Genomic DNA, 22,889 nt, shown 5'->3' with positions numbered 1-22,889 from the left:
TTGAGTGGTTTATTACCTGAATGCCTGTTCATTAATTTCATGTTAATTTTTAGCTAAACACTTTTTGTTTTCTAAAGTTAAGCGTTTCTTCAAATAGGCTCGTATAACTGACATGCCGCTAAGCCAAATAAAAATACTTATTATTATTATTGTCTCTACATTGAAGTAGGTATTTGTATTAAGTCAATAAATGTCCAAGTATAAGTCAAATATAACAAAACTTTCTTTTAACTTCTGAATTATTAAAAATGAATATCCATAGGTTAGCATAGGCTAATACATTTGAATATAGAATTACAGTACATATGGAACAAAATACGTCGGATACCACATCATGTTACTGACAGAGATGAATGTATTCACGAGAAAATTTGACTGTGTGCTCAATTTTGACACACTGCTAAAATTTTTTGCACAATTAATTTTATTATTTTGGATGTTATGCACCATTGTAGAGATATGTGTAAAATGTAATCTTCCGTTACGCCTAGTTTTCAAATTAATTTTTTTACATAGCGATTTGCCATATTTAACTTCAAGTAGAGTGTACAAAATATTTCCCTTCCTCGAATAATCGATTATAAGGTCCTTTAATAACTGAAATGACAGGCTCGAGTATCTTGAGAGTATGCTGGAGTTCACTTCCGATGTTGCGTAGAGGAGCCACTCCCAAGATATGCGTATCCTGCACACGCTACCTGTCGGGTCTCTTGTATGTATGATTCGAAATGTAATAATAACAATATTATAAACGTGATAAAAGGATACATAATCGTGATTTAAATGTAAATGTAAATAAAATTACTTACCTCAAAGTAATGCAAATATTCGTTCCCACCACACACACATTCCTGCATTTGTGCAGCCCCTCTGCCTTATGGATGGAGAAACAATGCCGTCAAGTGTAGTTATGATTCCTTCGCCACGCTACATAATGTTACAAACTTTAGAATCACACTTTTGCAGCTCTTTAGCAGCATCAAATAAACGACAGTATTGAACCACATTCTTCCGAGTTTATTTTTTCTATAATATTTATTGTAATAATATGAGAAAATTACATCATCATCATCACTTGACGAATCCTCTCTTGTGAAGAAAAACTCTTGTTAGAAACCAAAACAGGGATCGCTATAACCTGGGGCTCAACAAATCTGTAGGATTCGCACGGGACCTGCGTACATTATTTGAGGGGAAGGTGGGGGGGGGGGGGGGTGTTAATGAACGCGCGGCTAGAGAGTTATGCGTGTGGGTTTTAATGGACACAAGTTATATCTGGCTATGTTGCTTGTACGATGCATACTGCTTATATTTTGGCCTAGATGCCTACATTAAGATGAGAGCTTTAAAATGTTCATAACGTTTTCCATAATAAAAAAAAGTGGTGTTTACGTTTACGTTCATCAACCTCGTTTCACAGTCACGATTGCGCAAGCGCAAGCGGGCGCCCTCAGCGTGGGGCTTCATAGTTCCAGGGGGGAACCCACCCGTCTTGCCGTCCCCCCCCCCCCGGGTATAAGGCCCATGGATATAACGATGCTGAGGATGACCCAGTGTGGGTATCACACGCGCAGCCGACTCGAACTGACGATACCCGAGTCCCTGTCGCTTCGCCTCGGGACTGCGCAGGGCGAAGAGGGCCTGGCCTTCAGGAGCTCAGCGACCTCCAGGGCGCGAGTGCTTTGGAAGCGTGACGCTCTCGCTCGACCATTACTCAACGGGCTAATGAGCGCAGGAGAATCACAACAACAACAATAAAATACTGTTCCTTTATTTTCCTTTCTCCCGCGAGTCAATCGACTTTGATCTCCGACTGACATGTTTTGAGAGGAGGAGCGTCCCGCGAATTCGCCGTCGAAAGTCGCTTGACGCCGCAGCCGTGGTCCCGCCTCGGCAAGTGACCATCCCGCGTCAAGAAAGATCAATCACTACTTCGTGCTGACGAGATTCGCCAAAGGATAACAGAAGCGGCGCTGTGTCTGTACGCGGCAGTCTTGTTACTCAAGGCCGTGCCTAAACAGCACACACTGTATAAATTTTTTTTTGTAGATGGAACATAAAATCACAGATATTGGAAAATTTGTACATTTACATGAAAACAACCCTATCAGTACTAAATAGTTTACGCATTAATACTGGGTCAAGATTCTAATCTGGGGAGTAGTATGTGGATACTTCTTGATGAAACTTCGCTTTTTGCGTTGTTGATGCTTTCTTCGTATCCATGGCAACATATATTGCATTGTTGATGCCTTCTGCGTTTCCATGGCAAAGGGAATTCATTGTTTAATTTTTTTTCTATTCGAGTTACTCCAGTAGCGTAACCACGAGGAGGGGCAATCATAATTAACTGTGCGAGTGTGTTCCGCCTGTAGACTGCCGTAGCGAAACACGAGTAATTCAGCTAGTTGCAAATAAACAAAGCTATACAAGATTTTATAACTTGGATAACGTACCAGCTGCGTCCACCAGGACACGAGGTTCTGACAGTTCTAGTTGGCACACAAGCCGTTCAGTGTTAGACACAGAAATATTCTAGTACGCGTCTTGTGAGCGTTGTCTTTTTACACAGTTGGTCTACGCATAATCTGAACGCTTCACATAGATGAAGCCTAAGATTCACTGAAATGGAGTCAAACGTCCGAACAGTTCCAAACATACCCGAGGTTCACCGCTTGCTTGGGTAATTCGGTGGTCACGATAAAAAACATTCCCTGATTAAGTAAAAAGTAGGTTAGGTGTGTTACACAAAGAACATTCTAGTAAAATGTTGTAGTTTTTCGCTTGGCTAGTAACTAAAATTAAAGTTTTCGAAAATTTACGGAAATTCCTAGAATTTTTTTTTTTTTTTTTTTTTTTTTAAATTATTTGTAGCTACTGTGTTTTCAGCAGCTACTCTGCAAACAGTTTGTTCCCATCTACGCGGACACTTTAAAATAGTTGCACAAATTTTTTCGGAGAGTAAATAACAGGTCGAAATGCGGCACCACTTGCCGCAGTACGTTGTGAACTGAAATGGGTACACGCCAGGAGGCGACGCCAATGTCATGTCCGCTGATGTCATTTTCGGGATTGCTTTTCCAGAAGCTAATTCCAACTGTTAAATTTAAAAAGGCGAAACATTATATTTTACGTTTCTCGAAAACCTCGCAACGAGTCGTCTCTTGCTACCGGGAGGAGGAAGGATGTACTATGTATATTCATACCTACCCCCCGGCGTAAAATGCACGACCGTAGTGCCAGAGTGGTCGAGGGGGGAGGGAGGTAAAACCCGAGTGGTTTAATGCTGCGTGCGAAAAGACGGAGTTGGGGAAGAGTGGGTGGGTTAAGTGATAAGTGGCACCGCTGGGGCCTATTACCGCCCCTGGCATGCCTTCACCCCTTCTCACCCCCGTGTATAGTCTAAGTGACGTCCGCCGAAACGGGAGGGCGTGTGTGCTTTGCGATAAGGACGACCAGAAGGTCTCCAACGAACATCGTGTACAACGGGGTGGGGGAAAAGTAGGGCGAGGGTGTGTTGCAACCGCGAAGTGACTGTCCATAATGGAGGTGATGGAATTCGCTTGGTAGTAGGTACGTTAAAGGGTGATTATCTCGACAAATGTTTAAATTTCTCACAATTTTAACTGCAAGTCAAAATATATAATTTTTTCTCGTGAAAACGTCTTTAAGGTTTGGTCTCACAAGCAAAGTTGATTTTTTACTCGTCATTACTATGTCATAAGGGCTCTTCCTGGAATTCTAAACGATACCTCGCATTTATTGTTCTGCCACAAAACTTTTCAACAGATATTCACTTCTCCCCACACGCGATCAATCCAGCTCCCAGTTCGGACTGCTCAGTCCGAACTTACAGTTTGAACTGAACTGAAGCCTTCTCCTTACACGATCACTCTTCTGGTTGCTGTCGGTGTTGGATGTATCGTTTCATCATAGAATACGAAAGAAAGTTGAGATGTTGCAATTGCAGTTGCACTTGTAGTTGGAAAAAAAAATAGCCAAGCAACCAAAGAGTATAAACACAAATGTCTGCCACGACACTCAGCTGATGGACTGATTGTATGGACTGACAGTTTTGACTGGCGAGATGCTGTTCCCACACACGGCAGTTCGGACTGAGGATACTCAAGCCCACAGTCCGATTTGATGGGAAGCCATCAGTTCGTCAGTCCATCAGTTCCGACTGATCAGTCCACCGTCCTTGCACACGCGCGGTAGTTCCGACTATTCAGTTCCGACTGATGAGTCCGAACTGACAGTTCGGTCTGACCGTGTGTGGGGGCCCCTAGGTGCCTTCTCCTAATGGAGGTTGGTGGTTCACATAGCCAGGCTCTGGATGTGATGTTGCAGGGGTCGTTACCACAACGCCGAAATACCATAACGCCGAATGTCAAAATTGACCACAACGCCGACAGCTAGAAAACTGCTGTGTACCACAACGCCGTAAACAGACTCCACCGTGATATCTTGGGCAGTTTTCAAATCGCCTCGTTTCTTCTGAAGTTCTGCGCACCGTGTGTCTGCTAAGTATTTAGGCAAGGGGCGGGGGACCTAAATATGTTTCAGTAACCTGTACATTTTTTCCCACCGAAATTTTCGTGGGTAATGGTTTGAGTGATCATTTAGAAAAAAAAAATATAGGGCCTATTATTGTCCAATTCGCAACAACGCTGAGAACATTTTGTACTGAATTAAAAACTTTATGAAAGTGAATTCTTCAGAGGGGATGAGGGTAACAGATTTACGAGAACTAATGGTGGCTCTGTGGATCGGGAGGGCCACCCACCTGCCACGGTTGCCGCGGACGGGAGGCGTTTACTCGTCGGGGCTGTGTGCCGACGTCATCGACGAGCGCCCGACGACAGGCGACGGTACATGCTCCTCTATTGATTCCGGTCACCCTCACCCCCCTTTCCCCGCCCATCCTCACCCATTGCACTCCTCGGTCGTCAATAAGTACGGTCAGCGGCCGACGTGCGATGACCTGGGGCCGCCTCCGCGAGATGCCCGGTGTCGGGGCGTTCACGATGTTGCCTGTTCAAGTCGTCAGTTGCAGGCCCCTCCAACTCGAATAGGGCAACGAATTCCTTACCGAATAATTCCGAGGATTCGGTCTAACATGCTGCAACGTTGTAATATAAAAAAATGACCATTATTTTAATAAAAATGTACTACAGAAAGTAAGCAATTGGTGTAATATTAATTAAAACGTGTACAACTTGTTTAATTATTCTATTTTAATATAATTTAATAAATAATTTTATCATGATGGTGGCAGCGATGACAAATCAAATTTTATTTATTTAGTGTGTTTAGCAGTTGGCACAATTGGGGTCCGTACTTCGGGTATGTTCGGCAAACAAATGAGCCTGATAAGGTTTGCTCGTAATAACATTGAGTTAAAACTCTTATCCTTTATATACTCTTTGGTCAGTTGTCCAGGCTGATCTGATGCCACTCCCGTCACGTGTCAGTATTTACTTATACAAGCACCAGTTCTCTTATAAATATGTCCACAATTATTTCGCTGATACTTTTCACCCCATGAGCGGTGGTTCCTGCTCATAATGGTGTGATCTTGAACGTGTCGTAACCTGTTTCCGAGATGCATGACCTTGGGCACGTCTTGCCAGTGCAAATATATGCTTGTATCCTAGAACGAATCGATTCCTGCCAAGAATGGTATTGCATTGAACATGTTATAACCTGTCCAGAGACGGTTGACCTTAGACAAATCTGTACCAGTGAAATTGATTGTATAATTCTCGAAAGCTTTGGAATCTGTTTATAGTTGCATGTCCTTGAAAACGCGTCTACCAGTAGAAGTATATGCTTTTGTAATTTGACATGTCAGTTTCTGCTCAGAAAGGTTTATCCTTGAAAGTGTCGTAATTCATTCAGAGAAGTGTAAACTTGGACAAGTCTGTACGGTGGGAAAACACAACGTGTCCTTGCAAACATGTCGGTTCCTACTCAGAATTGCATGACCTGGGACATATCGGAACCTGTCCAGAGTTGCGTAACCTTGGTGAAGTCTGTACCAATGGGGATATGTACATGTGTTCTTAAAATGTCAATTGCAACTCAGTATTGCATGACCTTAAACATGTCGAAAAATGCCCGAGGTGCGTGACCTTACACATATCTGTACCTATGGGGATATGTACACGTGTCCTTGAAAATGTCTGTTCCTACTCAGAACTGCATGACCTGGAACATGTCGGATCCCGTCCAGAGGGGCGTGACCCCGGACAGTGGCGTAGCCAGGATTTGTGTATGGGGGGTGTTAAGAAGCATGCCCCTTCCCCGTATTAAGGCGGGGGGTCCGGGGGGTGTTCCCCCGAAAAAATTTGGATTTTAAGGTGTAAAATAGTGCTATTTTAGCAGTTTTCGGTACTTAAATTTAAATATTGTAATGGTAAAAATTTTATTAATTTTTAATATGAAATTTTTTGAGTGATGAATAAGAAATTTAAATAAATATTTGGTACTAAGGGGGGGAATTTGAACCCCTAACACCGCCCCGCTACGCCCCTGACCTCGGGCGGCGGGGAAGCACGCGAGCGAGCGGGGGTCACTGTGTTGCAGAGCCAGGCGATGCGCGTGGTGCGCACGGTGGGACAGGCCTTCGAGGTGTGCCACAAGCTGTCGCTGAACGCGCCGCCCACGCCCGACGGCGACGAGCGCGACACGGGCGGCCAGCAGGCGGACGACGGCGGCGGCAGCGAGAGCGAGCCGCACAGCGACGGCAGGAAGGGTGAGTGGCGGAGTCTTCTGACCGTGCACAGGGCAGCTGTGGATTTAGGTGGTGAATGCAACATTCAATGGCGTAGAAATGAAGTTAAAGGTGTAATGCAAGTCCTTGAGTGCATTCAAGAACCTGTACTGTGCGTTTAGTGTCTGAAAATTATTCCATAAACACCTGATTTAGCCTTTTCACTCTTCTAAAATTACTGTTTAAAAACGAAATATGGAAACATAACTACTCAACCGCTTCGTAAACAGGCACCACTCGGACGTGGCAGTTTTTAAATCACTGGGTTTCTTCTGACTCTCTGTACACCGTATGTGTGTCCGGGTAAAGGGTCTGGTCGACTTCTTGGTCACTGCAGACGTACGAGGCATGAGACGGTTTGTTGGAGCACCAACGAACCTTGCAGCTCGTAGCTAGCCTTTGTCCTTGACGTACCGCACTTGCAACACCAATGGGAATTGATGGTGATAGCTTTTTCCAAATACTTCCTCCAACGACCCTTGAGCCTCAACGATGTTTGAAAATTTGCAGCAATTTATGTTGACCTTGGGAATAGTGGCAAAAACCCGTACAGAATCGCCGATGCAGTCCTTCGTGAAAGGGCGAATCGCTCCCATCCTTTCATGTATCCTTGGGGCCTTTGAGGTGTTTTTGGCGTTATCTTTAGTAACTTATCTATTACGGTCATATTATTTATTTACACATGCAAATGATTAATAGAAATAAAATAATAAAAGGACTACAGTGATATTGTAAATACGATTGGTAGAGTATAAATTAAATTAAAATTGTTTTAATAAATACTCATTATTATATGTTTTAAAAGGCCATATATAATTTTTATTTGTATGTAGCCTTTTTTTATGCAGTCAATTTTTGTTGCATGCTGCGCACGCATCGTAGAAATTCACTATCATAATTTTTTTCATAATGTTCCTAAATAAGTGTAACTTAACCTCATTTATATAAATAAATAAATGTTGTTTTAATGATATGGACTATTATTCAATATAAATCACTAAAGTACATGATTTAAAAGCACATGTAATTTTTATTTTTATGTAGCCTTTTGTTTGGGTGTAGCCTTTTTTCATGTGAAAATTTCGTTGCATGATGCGCGCTCATCGTTAAAATTCACTATCATTTTTTTCATAACGCACTTAAAGAAGTATTACTTCAAAATATTCAAATTTTGTGAAAATATAGCGTGAAAAATTTTAAATGCGAGCAGATGACTGCCGATAAAATAGTTCTTCTTTGATATACCAGGTTTTGTTAGCGTGGAAAGAATTCGGACATCCTTTAATGGTTAACTTAAAATGAATGCAGCCTTGAAATAATAGTAAAAAAAAATCATCTTTTGGTTAAGGGTGCAACGGCAACGCACACATGCTTACTTTTCAGAAACAGCAAGCGATGAATTTTGAGTTATCATGGTTCGTGAGCCTCCTTAATATTTTTAAAATGTCGTTAATTTATCTTTAATTGAATAAGGGCCCTTAAATTACTTAGATTTCACTAAGAATATTTTTAAAAATATCCGTAATAAGGATTGATAACGTGCAAGTAATGGATGAAGGCGGGTACTTTAATGTCCTTTCGTTTCGGACGTGGCAGTAAACTGCGCATGCGCAGTACAATTGGTAAATTTCGGGACATGTGATCAGATTTTATACATAATTATTTTTCATATTTTGTTTACACATTTTAAACTAAATGTTTGGGTTACAAATTTCAGATTGGCCATATGATTAGGTTAGATTGTGTTCCAGAGATATAATTCTGGACAATAGGGACTTATCTGTAATAATTGAACAAACCATCGAAATTATTTTTGGTACATTAACTATTTATCGTTATTATTTCTTGAGGTATTTTGTGATACTACAAATAGTTTTCTACCTGTTGATAGTGGTGAAGGGGTGTAAGTAAAGGGGTCCTTAAGTTTTGGTAGCACAAGAGGGTATGAACCTGAGTTTGCGTTCTCTTCCTCATAGAGGTCGCCAGAGACGATAATGAACGACGGAACAGTGAGATGTTGCAGAGACGCAATGTGTGGGTGATGGAAACGGGATTACCCTGAGAAAACCCAGTCATCTCACGACCGCCTCCATGTTACCTTGCACGGATATCCGGATGCGACCTCCTTGGGAAATCGTTAGAGACGCTGATGATGAATTATTAGAAGCGTCGACGGAAGATATGGTGAGGAGGAGCAGCAGTAAAGAAAAAAAAAACGTAATTGGAATGGAAGTAGTTTTTGTAAAAGTACAGATGTTTGTTAAGTTAACAAAGATCGCAGGCTTTCGCGGTCATTGTCTGGAGTTGCTTGGCTTATGGGCTGTATCCGCGTCGAAGGCGAAGATATCACCGACGTTTCGGTCGACGTTGCAGTCGCCATCATCAGGGAGCAGTTACCTATCTCCGCCATCGACGCGGCTACAACCCAGTAGCCAAGCAACTATTTGTTAAGTCACAAAAATTATTATTTGTTAACTTGTGTCGTCTATGCAATCTCAAGAAAAGTAACAGTAATATTACAAAAATATAATTTTGGTATCAATACAGAACTTCTGTACGCTCTCATGAACTCAGGAAGTTGCGTTCACTGCCGATGGATGGCACTTGATGTTAAACACGGGCAACATATTCCACACCGGATGGCTAAGATTAGTGTGCTGATATAAACCCAGTTAACCACGAAACACGTGTAATGCATACATGTTTAAACGAACAGCTGGTATGAAAATCTTTTCCGTTAAAAGTACATTAGTTTTTCCAGTTGTTGGAAATTCGGTTCTGACTCTGTTCGTGGAAGGCAAGCAAGCATTGGCGCGGGGGGAGAAGGCAGCTTGTACGTACTCCGATCGATTGCGGTTGCCTCCGGTGAGTGATAATTTCTTAAACACCCTGTGCCTGACCGCGCTCGATTTCCGGCGCAGCGAGTATCCGGGTGGCTTCCTGGGGTCGGAGGCGGGTCGGACACGTCAGCCAGTAGTCCAGTGAGATCATAGGATAAGTTTCGTATGCGCCCACCTGTGAGAACCCAATTATATAAACTTTCAGCGATTTACCACGTTGCAACTGTAACACTGGTTAAGGGGGCGGTATCCTAAATTAGCTTCTAATATTTCGTGCTTCTGCACACGATTTTAAATAAATTCTTAATATAACCATATTTAATTATTTATGAAAGGTTTTCCCCCCATAAACATGTTATTATTTAATGTTGAATATGAAATTAACGGAAAATTATCACACGCGCGACTAGTAGTCTGGCAGGATTCGCCGAACGAAGCGAAGATTCTCGCCGCGCTAAAGGGTTGTTTTGTGTGCTTGCGTTAGACCGGGCTGAGTGACGTGCGTTTATATTCAGGAGCGACCGGTGGGTGTGTGGGGGAATTTATATCGCCGCGGTAATGCGTTTCTGACAGCTTTTAATATCCCTTAATATCGTGTCTGGCGAGGGAGCGAGGGACGGGTTAATCTTTGGATTACACTGTAAAAAAAAGTGAGCGAGTCTTTCAGTACTCGACAGAGATGTGTAACATTTAACCTTGGTAACCAGAAAATTTATGTTTTCTCATGTTGCAAATACACTTGTAAATCGAAACTAGGACACGAAAATCAACGTAGAAATCTATAAAATAATGCCGAGCGTGATAAATATACGCAAATTGTGTTTTCAACTACATTTTTTGACGCGAATCACAGTATGTTCCGCACCCGCCGCTATGATTCAGACCGGAGCAGCTACGTCGACTATCGAATCATTCCATTAGCAGACCGAAATGTTAAACTATATAATGGAACTTCTCCGTTTAGAGCGAAAAAGACTTAAAAAATTTCCAAACTCCTGGTTTTGATCTAATTTTCAATAAGGAATTTTGTTAAAATATTGTCCAGCTTGTAAAAATTCATTAAACCTTTTTTATTTGTAACTGATTCGCGCCACCCCACATAGGGGTATTTCAACGATCCAAGCGGCCAAAAGTCCAGTTTTCAAAACAATACACATTTCTACGATAATGACTACCTGAAGTGCAGGACACTTCCGAGAACTAAACCCAGCCATTCCCGCTCCCCGCTCACGCTTTACGCACCGTTACCGTCAGTCGGAATCTGATCGTATTGCTTCGTGTACGTTTTCTGTTCTCAGAGCTCTTACAAAAGCTACACTTCAAAAGTGAAATTTAATGTTTTTAAGTTGATCAGTGGTGGGAAAAATCATGGATTCTCAAACAACAGGTTAGTAACTTATGATATATATTTTAATTTATATAATTTATTTGTTTAGGAGTTCATTTTTAAGCTCTAAAAGTAGACCCTTCCCTAGACTATATTTTTTTCATAAAAATATATTGTATAGGTACTTTTTTCATACTATCGGGATAGATCGGGCTAAGGTTTTGTTTGCAATTCATTGTTCAATGTATTTTCTTTTAATAAACCCAGGATGCGGCCCCGGATAAGCCCGGATAAACAGAAATTTAGTGTTTTGAAAATTGTTCAGTAAATTGTATGAAAATAGTCTCCTTCATTTTTTTGGCTTTAAATGAGGTGTTTATTTGTTTTAGGTTTTATGGGTACATCGACAATGAGGATCGTAACTAGGAAATACTTGTTTGACCGCATGAACAGTGAAAATTTACCTAATTTAGGTGCAAAACTTAATTTTTTGAAAAATAAACTCTTTTATCTTATGAAGGCTATAGCAATGACCAAATTGAAACTTTAAAAATAAATTTTGCACATTTCAAATCAGAAATAAAGAAAAGATTGACTAAAGCTCATAACAAAGAAGATATTTTTCTTAAATACAATCACTCTTGGCTATAACGGACCTTTGCGATTCCCGTTGCCGACAGTCCGGGAAGTCGGCCAGGCCAGGTCGACCGAGTAAATATTTTGGGGAGCTGAGCTAGAGAAGCAAAAGAAGAAAAACTGAGTATCTTCGCTCTAACTTTGACGAGGACATCATAGTGCATGCTGCTCAAGTAGAGTTAAGAAAAACTGGAAAGCGAGACGCTTCGAATGTACTCAAGGAAGTCATCCGTTCGCCAACTCGCGCAACAAAGTACAAAAAGGCATACCATCGCACAAAGCCATCAAAAGATAAAATTAGCCCTTTGACCATCCAGGAAGTGAATAAAATGTTCATCGATGCAATATGATATTATAAGAAGCACAAATAAGAAAGGAATAAGAGGAAGCAAAATTCTTACCTACCTGAAACCCTAGAAATGCTGTTGCCTGCCGATCCAAAACCAAAGTGTTCTTCAGTAAGTGACTAAGAAAACTTGTTTTTGGATAATAGTGTTTGATGATTATTATTATTAGTATTAAGTATTACCTAGGGCTTATATTAACTGTATATTTTTATAATTTGTTTCTCATCCACTTACTTTGTGACTGCACAACATGTTCATCTATCTATTATTCATAGGGCCAAAACCACATTATATAGTGATTAAAAAAAGGAATATATGAATATAATTATTTTTTTCTAAACAATTTTATGGTTTTATTTATAATAAAAAATAATAAAAAATATAATATATATTATATATAATAAAAATAATATATATAATATAAAAATTGAGGCAACACTTTCTTACTATATTGAAGATCAAAATAATCCTGGCAATTGCATTTACTATCTCTCTTCAGAAAATTATTAAATCTAGGTTTCCGTTGTACACAACAGTAAAAGAAGTCATGATTGCAAGGGTACTTGACCCACGCTTCAAAAATATTTTGTTGAAAGATAATGAAAAACCAATTTTCATTTATTATTTATTTATTATTTTTACTATAAATAAATTATGGTTCTATTTAGTTTATTTATTATTTAATATATTTATATTTTTTTTCATTTATAATTTATTTTATCTAAATATTGCTTTAATCTTTTTATACGTGCATAAATTTGTTTAAGTGATCAATTGGCTTATATACCCTATATTGTTTTAATTAATTTTTATGTTTTTTTTCTATTAAAACTTTGGTTTTGTATTAAAAAAATAATTTTTTAGTCATAAATACAATTGATTTGACTTAGTAACATTTTTTAGAGTACATTAAAACAAAAAATAATTTTGGCCGCGTAGATCGTTGAAATACCCGTATGTGCACCCGCCACAGTTGGCAGCACCATGGTATGTAACGTATTCCTATTCCATGCGACTTCCGTTCCATTTACGAAATCACTCCTACCAAGTGCAGTATACCAAGAGCAAATATGCTACACATAAAAAAAATAACCTTAAATTTACGAAGAGCTACTGGTTACAAATTATCAATGCATCTTCGCTAATTCAGATTCATATTTTTTAAATAATACCATGAATGTAGCTTGAATCATATTTGACAGTTGTAGAAAGTAGCATCAGTAGTATACCCATTGATCAATGTCACTTGCAAAGCATCACATGATATTTGCTTGCCAACACTGCCAACCGGATGATTAGTTTACAATCGCCGTGGCAGTGACTGAAAGATATGTAGACCACTGGAGCTAATGTTAAATTTATGGCAAGTGTACACAGAAAAACTCTTTTCGTACTTTTGATTTTTTTAATATAAGTTTATTATTTATAACTAAAAAAGTAAAGTAATGTTTTAGTTTTGGCGTATAAGCTTAAGAGAAGATTAACCTTTTTAATTTGTTTCGATTAACCTTTTTGTTTTCTACAGATAATTTGTTTACTTATAATGCTAAGTTTAAAGCTTTATTACCTATTACCTAATTTTAAAGTAAAGGCTGGTGAAAATATATAATTTCAAGGTTACCTTAGTGAAAAAATTCTTTTAAAAGAAGGAGTAAGGAAAAACTATACTCATAAAAATACTAAGAAATCCATAATTTTTGTCTTATTTCATATTATTTTCACATTGGAATAAATATAATTTTTTCTGGAATTAATATTTGCATAATATTAGCATGCATTTTTCGAATTCCAATGTCAAGAAATGTGTTAAAATTCGCGAATGATAAAGCGAATATTCGTTTCATCACTATTTCAAATAGTACATTAATTGAATCCACAAAATTATCGTGTGTTTAGCGCAATCCTACGTACGGTAGCTAGCTGATCCAGAAACTTTTGATTAGGGAGTAGGGTTAGACTCGTGTTCAGAAATAAATGTTTTCCTTAGTGTATTTTTTTAAAACGACGTTCTACTGAGAGTAGACAAAAACACCACCCAGCCTCCTTCCCCACACAAGTATAAAATATTTTACGAAAATACTATAAAAGTTTTATGTTAAATCCAATGCTATTGCCGACCACGTATTTGTGTATATGTGTGTTTTAAAGACTTTGCAAAAGTACTTTTTTTTTCAGTTTTAATTTACTAAGTGCGAATTCCACAAAGTTTGAGGTGGCTCCTGCTTCGTGGAGTCCCTGCGCTGTCGAGGCATGTAACATTTGACATCAGCTTAAATCAGCATGTTCTACGTGTGTTTGAGAATTCATCTCTGTTGTCCAGTATTTAGATTTTTCATATTAGAACCAGTGTAAAGAAGAAAAGCCCCATGTCCACGAAATTATTAAAAAATAAACCCATGATAACTTTGGGATTCAAATGAAAGTACGCTGTCGGGTATCAAAGTAAAATTTCCGGGAATTGTCAATAAAATATTCCCATGAAATTAACAAAGTATTATTCATAACTACGCGTAATATGATCGTTACATAAATTCAGTTGGGTTACTGCTTAAGAGTTCTGTGTGTTCCGTTGTAAACAGGATAAACATGCACGTTTATAGAAGGGTGTTTATAATGTAAACTAACAATTTTTTTTTATCGTTTCATTGATTCACCAAGATGATGAATGAGTTTATGTTCAAAGTAATTTGAATTGCTATCTGTATCATGCTACATTAAATAAATGTTTCTAAGTGGAACTGAAATAATCATGTTAAATTACAGATATTTGTAAGGTTGTTTATTTACATGAAAACAACTATCACTACAAAAAAATGTTCACATTCGTGCCTGGATATTTATGCTTTGTGTTTTACCACTTCCTACATTATTTAAAGTTAATTGTTAACCTTTCCCTGAATAGCTTTTAAGTATTAACTAAGCACACAAATAAGCACTATAAAACAATTTTAAGTGCAATTGTTGAGTATTTGAATCAGAGATTACTATAAAAAGTTTAATAAACAAAACAAATTATGACCTTTTAATATCACAACATTAAAATTATTATAAAATGCAGTCTTACACTTTTACAAAAGCTATAAATATTTAACATCAATATCATAAATATTAAAACTATACTAAAAAAAATGCTATTTAGAATGCCAATAAATTCCCAACCAAACGTCTCAGTTCTCTGATAGCAAAAATGAGGTATATACTTTTTAACCAATTCACAGTTGACGACAAATATCATTAAAACTGTTCCGAAATAAATAATATTCCTCGAAGTTTTTGTGATCGGCGGTAGTTGCGTAAAGTTACATAAATCACGAAGGATACCTTAAGTATCCAAAATAATGAACAGCAATTAATGTAGAAAACAGCACTGCTCCTCAAAACTTTTTAATAGGCACTTCATCATAAAATTACGTACAATAGCGTGCGCTTGATACTAGATTAAGGGCGCAGATTGCCGTTTATGACGACATTTATAAAACTGCGAAAATGTTAATCCACAGCAAATAAATATATCACGCAGCAGTTACTTATCCTAAATGCTCGATGTCCACTGATGTATGTACCATGCCAATTATGAATGAAACAGTTTAACTTACAGTTTGTAGCAGCGTAGATCGACAATGTACATGATTTAATGCAGTTTTTGGACATACGCCATAGCAGCTTTGCACTGTTGGTCACGTTTTATTATTGTTCATGACTAAGTTCCTTCAATGGAATTCTTGTGCTGGATGATATTTTTTTTGTCCGTGCTGTCGTCGTTTAGTTATCCATGATAGTTGTTTAGTTTCATCTTTTGTTCAGTTTGTCCGACATCATCTGAGGCAGTATTATCTTTTGTGAGATTTTATCTTCATATGGTTTATTTATTTATTAAATTCGGAATTTTTCCATGACAAACAGTGCAAACCTGCATAGGCGTCTATCCTAAAAAAAAACTACATTAAATAAAAATTCTCCATTGCATGAATCATTTAAAGAACGTAGAAGTGCACATGACTTGACGAAAAAAAAATCGAAATCACTCGCAGCAGTTTCTTCCTGGAAAGCTCCTTAGATTCGCGGCGGCATGTAGCCACTTGCCCGCACATCTTCCCAGCAGCCCCCACGACCCGACACGGCCTCGCGTGTCGCCGGCCAGAACACTCGTAGTCTCGGCAGTCTGTAGTCGCCGGCCAGAACACTCGTATTCTCGGCAGTCTGAAGTCGATCGCCAGAACACTCGTAGTATCGGCAGTCTGTAGTCGTCCGCCAGAACACTCGTAGTCTCGGCAGTCTGTAGTCGCCGGCCAGAACACTCGTAGTCTCGGCAGTCTGAAGACGACCGCCAGAACACTCGTAGTATCGGCAGTCTGTAGTCGCCGGCCAGAACACTCGTAGTCTCGGCAGTCTGAAGTCGATTGCCAGAACACTCGTAGTATCGGCAGTCTGTAGTCGCCGGCCAGAACACTCGTAGTATCGGCAGTCTGTAGTCACCGGCCAGAACACTCGTAGTATCGGCAGTCTGTAGTCACCGGCCAGAACACTCGTAGTCTCGGCAGTCTGAAGTCGATCGCCAGAACACTCGTAGTATTGGCAGTCTGTAGTCGCCGGCCAGAACACTCGTAGTCTCGGCAGTCTGTAGTCGCCGGCCAGAACACTCGTAGTCTCGGCAGTCTGTAGTCGCCGCCAGTTCACTCGTAGTCTCGGCAGTCTGCAGTCGCCGGCCAGAACACTCGTAGTCTCGGCAGTCTGTAGTCGCCGGCCAGAACACTCGTAGTCTCGGCAGTCTGAAGACGACCGCCAGAACACTCGTAGTATCGGCAGTCTGTAGTCGCCGGCCAGAACACTCGTAGTCTCGGCAGTCTGTAGTCGCCGCCAGTTCACTCGTAGTCTCGGCAGTCTGCAGTCGCCGGCCAGAACACTCGTAGTCTCGGCAGTCTGCAGTCGCCGGCCAGAACACTCGTATTCTCGGCAGTCTGTAGTCGCCGGCCAGAACACTCGTATTCTCGGCAGTCTGAAGTCGATCGCCAGAACACTCGTAGTATCGGCAGTCTGTAGTCGCCGGCCAGAACACTCGTAGTATCGGCAGTCTGTAGTCACCGGCCAGAACACTCGTAGTATCGGCAGTCTGTAGTCACCGGCCAGAACACTCGTAGTCTCGGCAGTCTGTAGTCGCCGGCCAGAACACTCGTAGTCTCGGCAGTCTGTAGTCGCCGGCCAGAACACTCGTAGTATCGGCAGTCTGTAGTCGCCGGCCAGAACACTCGTAGTCTCGGCAGTCTGTAGTCGCCGCCAGTTCACTCGTAGTCTCGGCAGTCTGTAGTCGCCGGGCAGAACACTCGTAGTATCGGCAGTCTGTAGTCACCGGCCAGAACACTCGTAGTCTCGGCAGTCTGTAGTCGCCGGGCAGAACACTCGTAGTATCGGCAGTCTGTAGTCGCCGGCCAGAACACTCGTAGTATCGGCAGTCTGTAGTCGCCGGGCAGAACAATCGTAGTCTCGGCAGTCTGTAGTCGCCGGCCAGAACACTCGTAGTCTCGGCAGTCTGTAGTCGCCGCCAGTTCACTCGTAGTCTCGGCAGTCTGCAGTCGCCGGCCAGAACACTCGTAGTCTCGGCAGTCTGTAGTCGCCGGCCAGAACACTCGTAGTCTCGGCAGTCTGCAGTCGCCGGCCAGAACACTCGTAGTCTCGGCAGTCTGCAGTCGCCGGCCAGAACACTCGTAGTCTCGGCAGTCTGTAGTCGCCGCCAGTTCACTCGTAGTCTCGGCAGTCTGCAGTCGCCGGCCAGAACACTCGTATTCTCGGCAGTCTGTAGTCGCCGGCCAGAACACTCGTATTCTCGGCAGTCTGAAGTCGATCGCCAGAACACTCGTAGTATCGGCAGTCTGTAGTCGCCGGGCAGAACACTCGTACTATCGGCAGTCTGTAGTCACCGGCCAGAACACTCGTAGTCTCGGCAGTCTGTAGTCACCGGGCAGAACACTCGTAGTATCGGCAGTCTGTAGTCGCCGGCCAGAACACTCGTAGTATCGGCAGTCTGTAGTCGCCGGCCAGAACACTCGTAGTCTCGGCAGTCTGTAGTCGCCGGCCAGAACACTCGTAGTCTCGGCAGTCTGTAGTCGCCGCCAGTTCACTCGTAATCTCGGCAGTCTGCAGTCGCCGGCCAGAACACTCGTAGTCTCGGCAGTCTGTAGTCGCCGGCCAGAACACTCGTAGTCTCGGCAGTCTGCAGTCGCCGGCCAGAACACTCGTAGTCTCGGCAGTCTGCAGTCGCCGGCCAGAACACTCGTAGTCTCGGCAGTCTGCAGTCGCCGGCCAGAACACTCGTAGTCTCGGCAGTCTGTAGTCGCCCGCCAGAACACTCGTAGTCTCGGCAGTCTGTAGTCGCCGGCCAGAACACTCGTAGTCTCGGCAGTCTGCAGTCGCCGGCCAGAACACTCGTAGTCTCGGCAGTCTGTAGTCGCCCGCCAGAACACTCGTAGTCTCGGCAGTCTGTAGTCGCCCGCCAGAACACTCGTAGTCTCGGCAGTCTGTAGTCGCCCGCCAGAACACTCGTTGTCTCGGCAGTCTGTAGTCGCCCGCCAGAACACTCTTGTCTCGGCAGTCTGTAGTCGCCGGGCAGTACACTCGTAGTATCGGCAGTCTGTAGTCGCCGGGCAAAACACTCGTAGTATCGGCAGTCTGTAGTCGCCGGGCAGAACACTCGTAGTCTCGGCAGTCTGTAGTCGCTGGCCAGAACACTCGTAGTCTCGGCAGTCTGTAGTCGCCGCCAGTTCACTCGTAGTCTCGGCAGTCTGCAGTCGCCGGCCAGAACACTCGTAGTCTCGGCAGTCTGTAGTCGCCGGCCAGAACACTCGTATTCTCGGCAGTCTGAAGTCGATCGCCAGAACACTCGTAGTCTCGGCAGTCTGTAGTCGCCGGCCAGAACACTCGTAGTCTCGGCAGTCTGCAGTCGCCGGCCAGAACACTCGTAGTCTCGGCAGTCTGTAGTCGCCCGCCAGAACACTCGTAGTCTCTGCAGTCTGTAGTCGCCCGCCAGAACACTCGTAGTCTCGGCAGTCTGTAGTCGCCCGCCAGAACACTCGTAGTCTCGGCAGTCTGTAGTCGCCGGGCAGAACACTCGTAGTATCGGCAGTCTGTAGTCGCCGGGCAGAACACTCGTAGTATCGGCAGTCTGTAGTCGCTGGCCAGAACACTCGTAGTCTCGGCAGTCTGCAGTCGCCGGCCAGAACACTCGTAGTCTCGGCAGTCTGCAGTCGCCGGCCAGAACACTCGTAGTCTCGGCAGTCTGTAGTCGCCCGCCAGAACACTCGTAGTCTCGGCAGTCTGTAGTCGCCGGCCAGAACACTCGTAGTCTCGGCAGTCTGCAGTCGCCGGCCAGAACACTCGTAGTCTCGGCAGTCTGTAGTCGCCCGCCAGAACACTCGTAGTCTCGGCAGTCTGTAGTCGCCTGCCAGAACGCTCGTAGTCTCGGCAGTCTGTAGTCGCCGGCCAGAACATTCGTAGTCTCGGCAGTCTGTAGTCGCCGGCCAGAACACTCGTAGTCTCGGCAGTCTGCAGTCGCCGGCCAGAACGCTCGTAGTCTCGGCAGTCTGTAGTCGCTGGCCAGAACGCTCGTAGTCTCGGCAGTCTGCAGTCGCCGGCCAGAACACTCGTAGTCTCGGCAGTCTGTAGTCGCCGGCCAGAACACTCGTAGCCTCGGCAGCCTGTAGTCGCCGGCCAGAACGCTCGTAGCCTCGGCAGTCTGCAGTCGCCGGCCAGAACGCTCGTAGTCTCGGCAGTCTGTAGTCGCTGGCCAGAACGCTCGTAGTCTCGGCAGTCTGCAGTCGCCGGCCAGAACGCTCGTAGTCTCGGCAGTCTGCAGTCGCCGGCCAGAACGCTCGTAGTCTCGGCAGTCTGTAGTCGCTGGCCAGAACGCTCGTAGTCTCGGCAGTCTGCAGTCGCCGGCCAGAACACTCGTAGTCTCGGCAGTCTGCAGTCGCCGGCCAGAACACTCGTAGTCTCGGCAGTCTGTAGTCGCCGGCCAGAACACTCGTAGCCTCGGCAGCCTGTAGTCGCCGGCCAGAACACTCGTAGCCTCGGCAGTCTGCAGTCGCCGGCCAGAACACTCGTAGTCTCGGCAGTCTGTAGTCGCCCGCCAGAACACTCGTAGTCTCGGCAGTCTGTAGTCGCCTGCCAGAACACTCGTAGCCTCGGCAGCCTGTAGTCGCCGGCCAGAACACTCGTAGTCTCGGCAGTCTGCAGTCGCCGGCCAGAACACTCGTAGTCTCGGCAGTCTGCAGTCGCCGGCCAGAACACTCGTAGTCTCGGCAGTCTGTAGTCGCCGGCCAGAACGCTCGTAGTCTCGGCAGCCTGTAGTCGCCGGCCAGAACGCTCGTAGTCTCGGCAGTCTGCAGTCGCCGGCCAGAACACTCGTAGTCTCGGCAGTCTGCAGTCGCCGGCCAGAACACTCGTAGTCTCGGCAGTCTGCAGTCGCCGGCCAGAACACTCGTAGTCTCGGCAGTCTGTAGTCGCCGCCAGTTCACTCGTAGCCTCGGCAGCCTGTAGTCGCCCGCCACCTGCCGAGGAATCAACCAACCAAAGTCCGCAAGGCTCCGCCTCCGGTGCCACAGTCCTTCCAATGTCCGGCGTTAAAGTATATTCAATTTCAGTTAATGGAAAACCACCATTCTTATATCTAACAGTTATCAAACGCCTATAATGAAACTTAGATACTGCCAAGTGTAAAAAATAATTAGTTTTACCTGCCTGAAGTTTGGACTGCCAAAATAAATTAATTCTTAACAATAAAAATGTAACATATGTATTAAAAATTAGAAAAAAAGTGTATTACGTAATAATTGACAAAACATATTGTGGCCTGACTACTGGCCGCACGGTAAGGACGTCATTATCTCGACACGCTCTACCGGCTTGAAGAAGTTTCTCTTCAACAGTCAATAAGCGGGCGTACAAGGAGGCACGCGGTGTATTTCTCATATCGACGTGTCGAAGGCAGGCGTGGAAGGAGTGAGTTTGGAAAAGGGGGGGGGGGATGAGAAGTGAGATAGTGACTGCGATAGAGGGGAAAAAGGGGTAGGGTATTCGCACCAACTCATTGCGGCTTGCGGACAGATGGTTCCCAGGAATGCTTACATTCTCTTCTCTGAAGGGGCATTCAGCAACTGGGGCCGTCTGCACGCCGTGGAGAATTGTTCCGTGGTTAACAAATTGATAAAGGCATATTTTATAATATAATAATATATAATACGATAAAATCTTTTCCTGCAGTCGGTTTGTGCCTGATAACGGTAGCAGATGCCAGTTCCCGAAAAAAGGTTTAGTCATTCGAATGCCCTCTTTGTTCTATAGTGATGTCGTCGTTGTATCGACCAGATTAGCTGCGTACTCTGTAAATTTGTTTTTTAAAAAGGAACAGAAATATTAATGTAAAATTACAGATTTTACATTTACATGAAAACAACTATCACTACAACAAAAAAATGTTCGCAGTAATACTGGATTGTTTTGTGCCAGTACCTCCAATAGTTATTTGTAAACCGTTTTAAAAATAGCACATAATAAACAAAATAAAGTCAAATGATTGAATATGCGGTTGTCTTTTCTATGTTTTAAAAATAATTATGATTGAATGTAACATAAATTAAAATATAGGATTATGCGCCAATTTTCGCAAGACATACTCGTTATTATTTCTAAAAAACCTATTTCATACATGCAAAAATAACCATAGCCAAATGTTTGTGCAAACTTACATCTTTATGGTAGTACCTATTACAAACTATTTCTTGGCAATTGGTTTCCAAAGGAATCTTTTGTAAACGGACGGAAACTTTTTTGTGTAGTTTCATCAGTGGATTCGTCTGTTGCTGTGTAGCCCGGAGATGTATTTTCTTCTGTATGAGCTCTTCTGGTTGCAAACATCTCGTCATCAGCCTACTGTGTTTGTCTGTGATGTCATTTTTTTATATAAAAATCCTTGCACTGAATTCCTCTGTGTTTTCTAAGCACGTAAATTTTTTCATAAAATAATTTTATACTGATTTCCGTGCGTGTATGTACTCATATTTGTTGTACATTCCTGAGGTTCACTCTACGACTGCCCACATAAACAAGCAATGTCGTATTATGTCCAACATAAATATTTTAAATCATCACGGTAATCTTAATAATAATGAAGCAACTTGGCCAAACGTTAATCATACAGACGTAATAAATAATATAGTTTTTTTTATTTCTGGCCTGGAGAGTATCAATCGTTTGACCATGCAATGAAAAAAGAAAGTCATGTAAACATACATAAACATCAATCACGTAATCACGTTCCAGAGAGTTTACTCTGACCTCTCATGAAGGGTGATTGATTGATTTCCCATCTCGCTGTTGCTGCGAAACAGCTCATTAACAATGTATCGGTCCCATATAACTTGATTTTAGATTTAAAAATATACTGGTCGCATCAGACATAACTAATATTGTGATTTTTATTTTTATTACTAAAATTTTTATACATCTTGTTTTGTAATCACTAATTGTCATCGGAATAATAAGTAAGTAGTAATATTTTCTAATTTTATACCAGAAACAATGTCACCCATTCTGAACCATCTTAGCGCATTTTAGCTAAATACTATTGTTAATTGTTTCTTTAAATCAGGAATGCATCGAAAAATTAAAAAAATTAAATTTGTTGTCTGTAAAGTCGGTTTACGGACGATAGTTTAACGTGACGTCATAACAAAACATCGATGAAATGATTGCATACTTTTATGAATAAAATTGAATCATTTTTATTTTAATAATAAAGGTATAAATACTTAAAATTATACTAGTAATCAGATTTTTAAATTGCAAGAATAATTAACCTTTATTGCCGAAATTGTTGTAATAAGCAATGAAAACCACATTAACTTTTCACTTCACTTTATAAACAGTCGAGTGGAAGAGAGATAGATGCGGCGCAAGCGTACAATGACCGTAAC

At 42.4% G+C, this 22,889-nt stretch overlaps 1 protein-coding gene across 3 annotated transcripts in view; it reads left to right on the top strand.

The window, feature by feature from the left end:
• The window catches only part of LOC134546247 (carboxyl-terminal PDZ ligand of neuronal nitric oxide synthase protein-like), a 765,750-nt gene that overhangs the window by 563,055 nt on the left and 179,806 nt on the right, over positions 1-22,889 (top strand). For all 3 annotated transcript variants that reach the window (XM_063388932.1, XM_063388934.1, XM_063388933.1), the window contains one exon: positions 6,589-6,757. In XM_063388932.1, coding sequence (XP_063245002.1) covers positions 6,589-6,757 — 169 coding nt within the window. The remainder of the gene's footprint in view (positions 1-6,588; positions 6,758-22,889) is intronic.

The sequence above is a fragment of the Bacillus rossius genome, chromosome 1 (assembly GCF_032445375.1).
Source record: "Bacillus rossius redtenbacheri isolate Brsri chromosome 1, Brsri_v3, whole genome shotgun sequence".
Classification (NCBI taxonomy): Eukaryota; Metazoa; Arthropoda; class Insecta; order Phasmatodea; family Bacillidae; genus Bacillus; species Bacillus rossius.
This window is presented reverse-complemented; position numbering and strand designations above follow the sequence as displayed.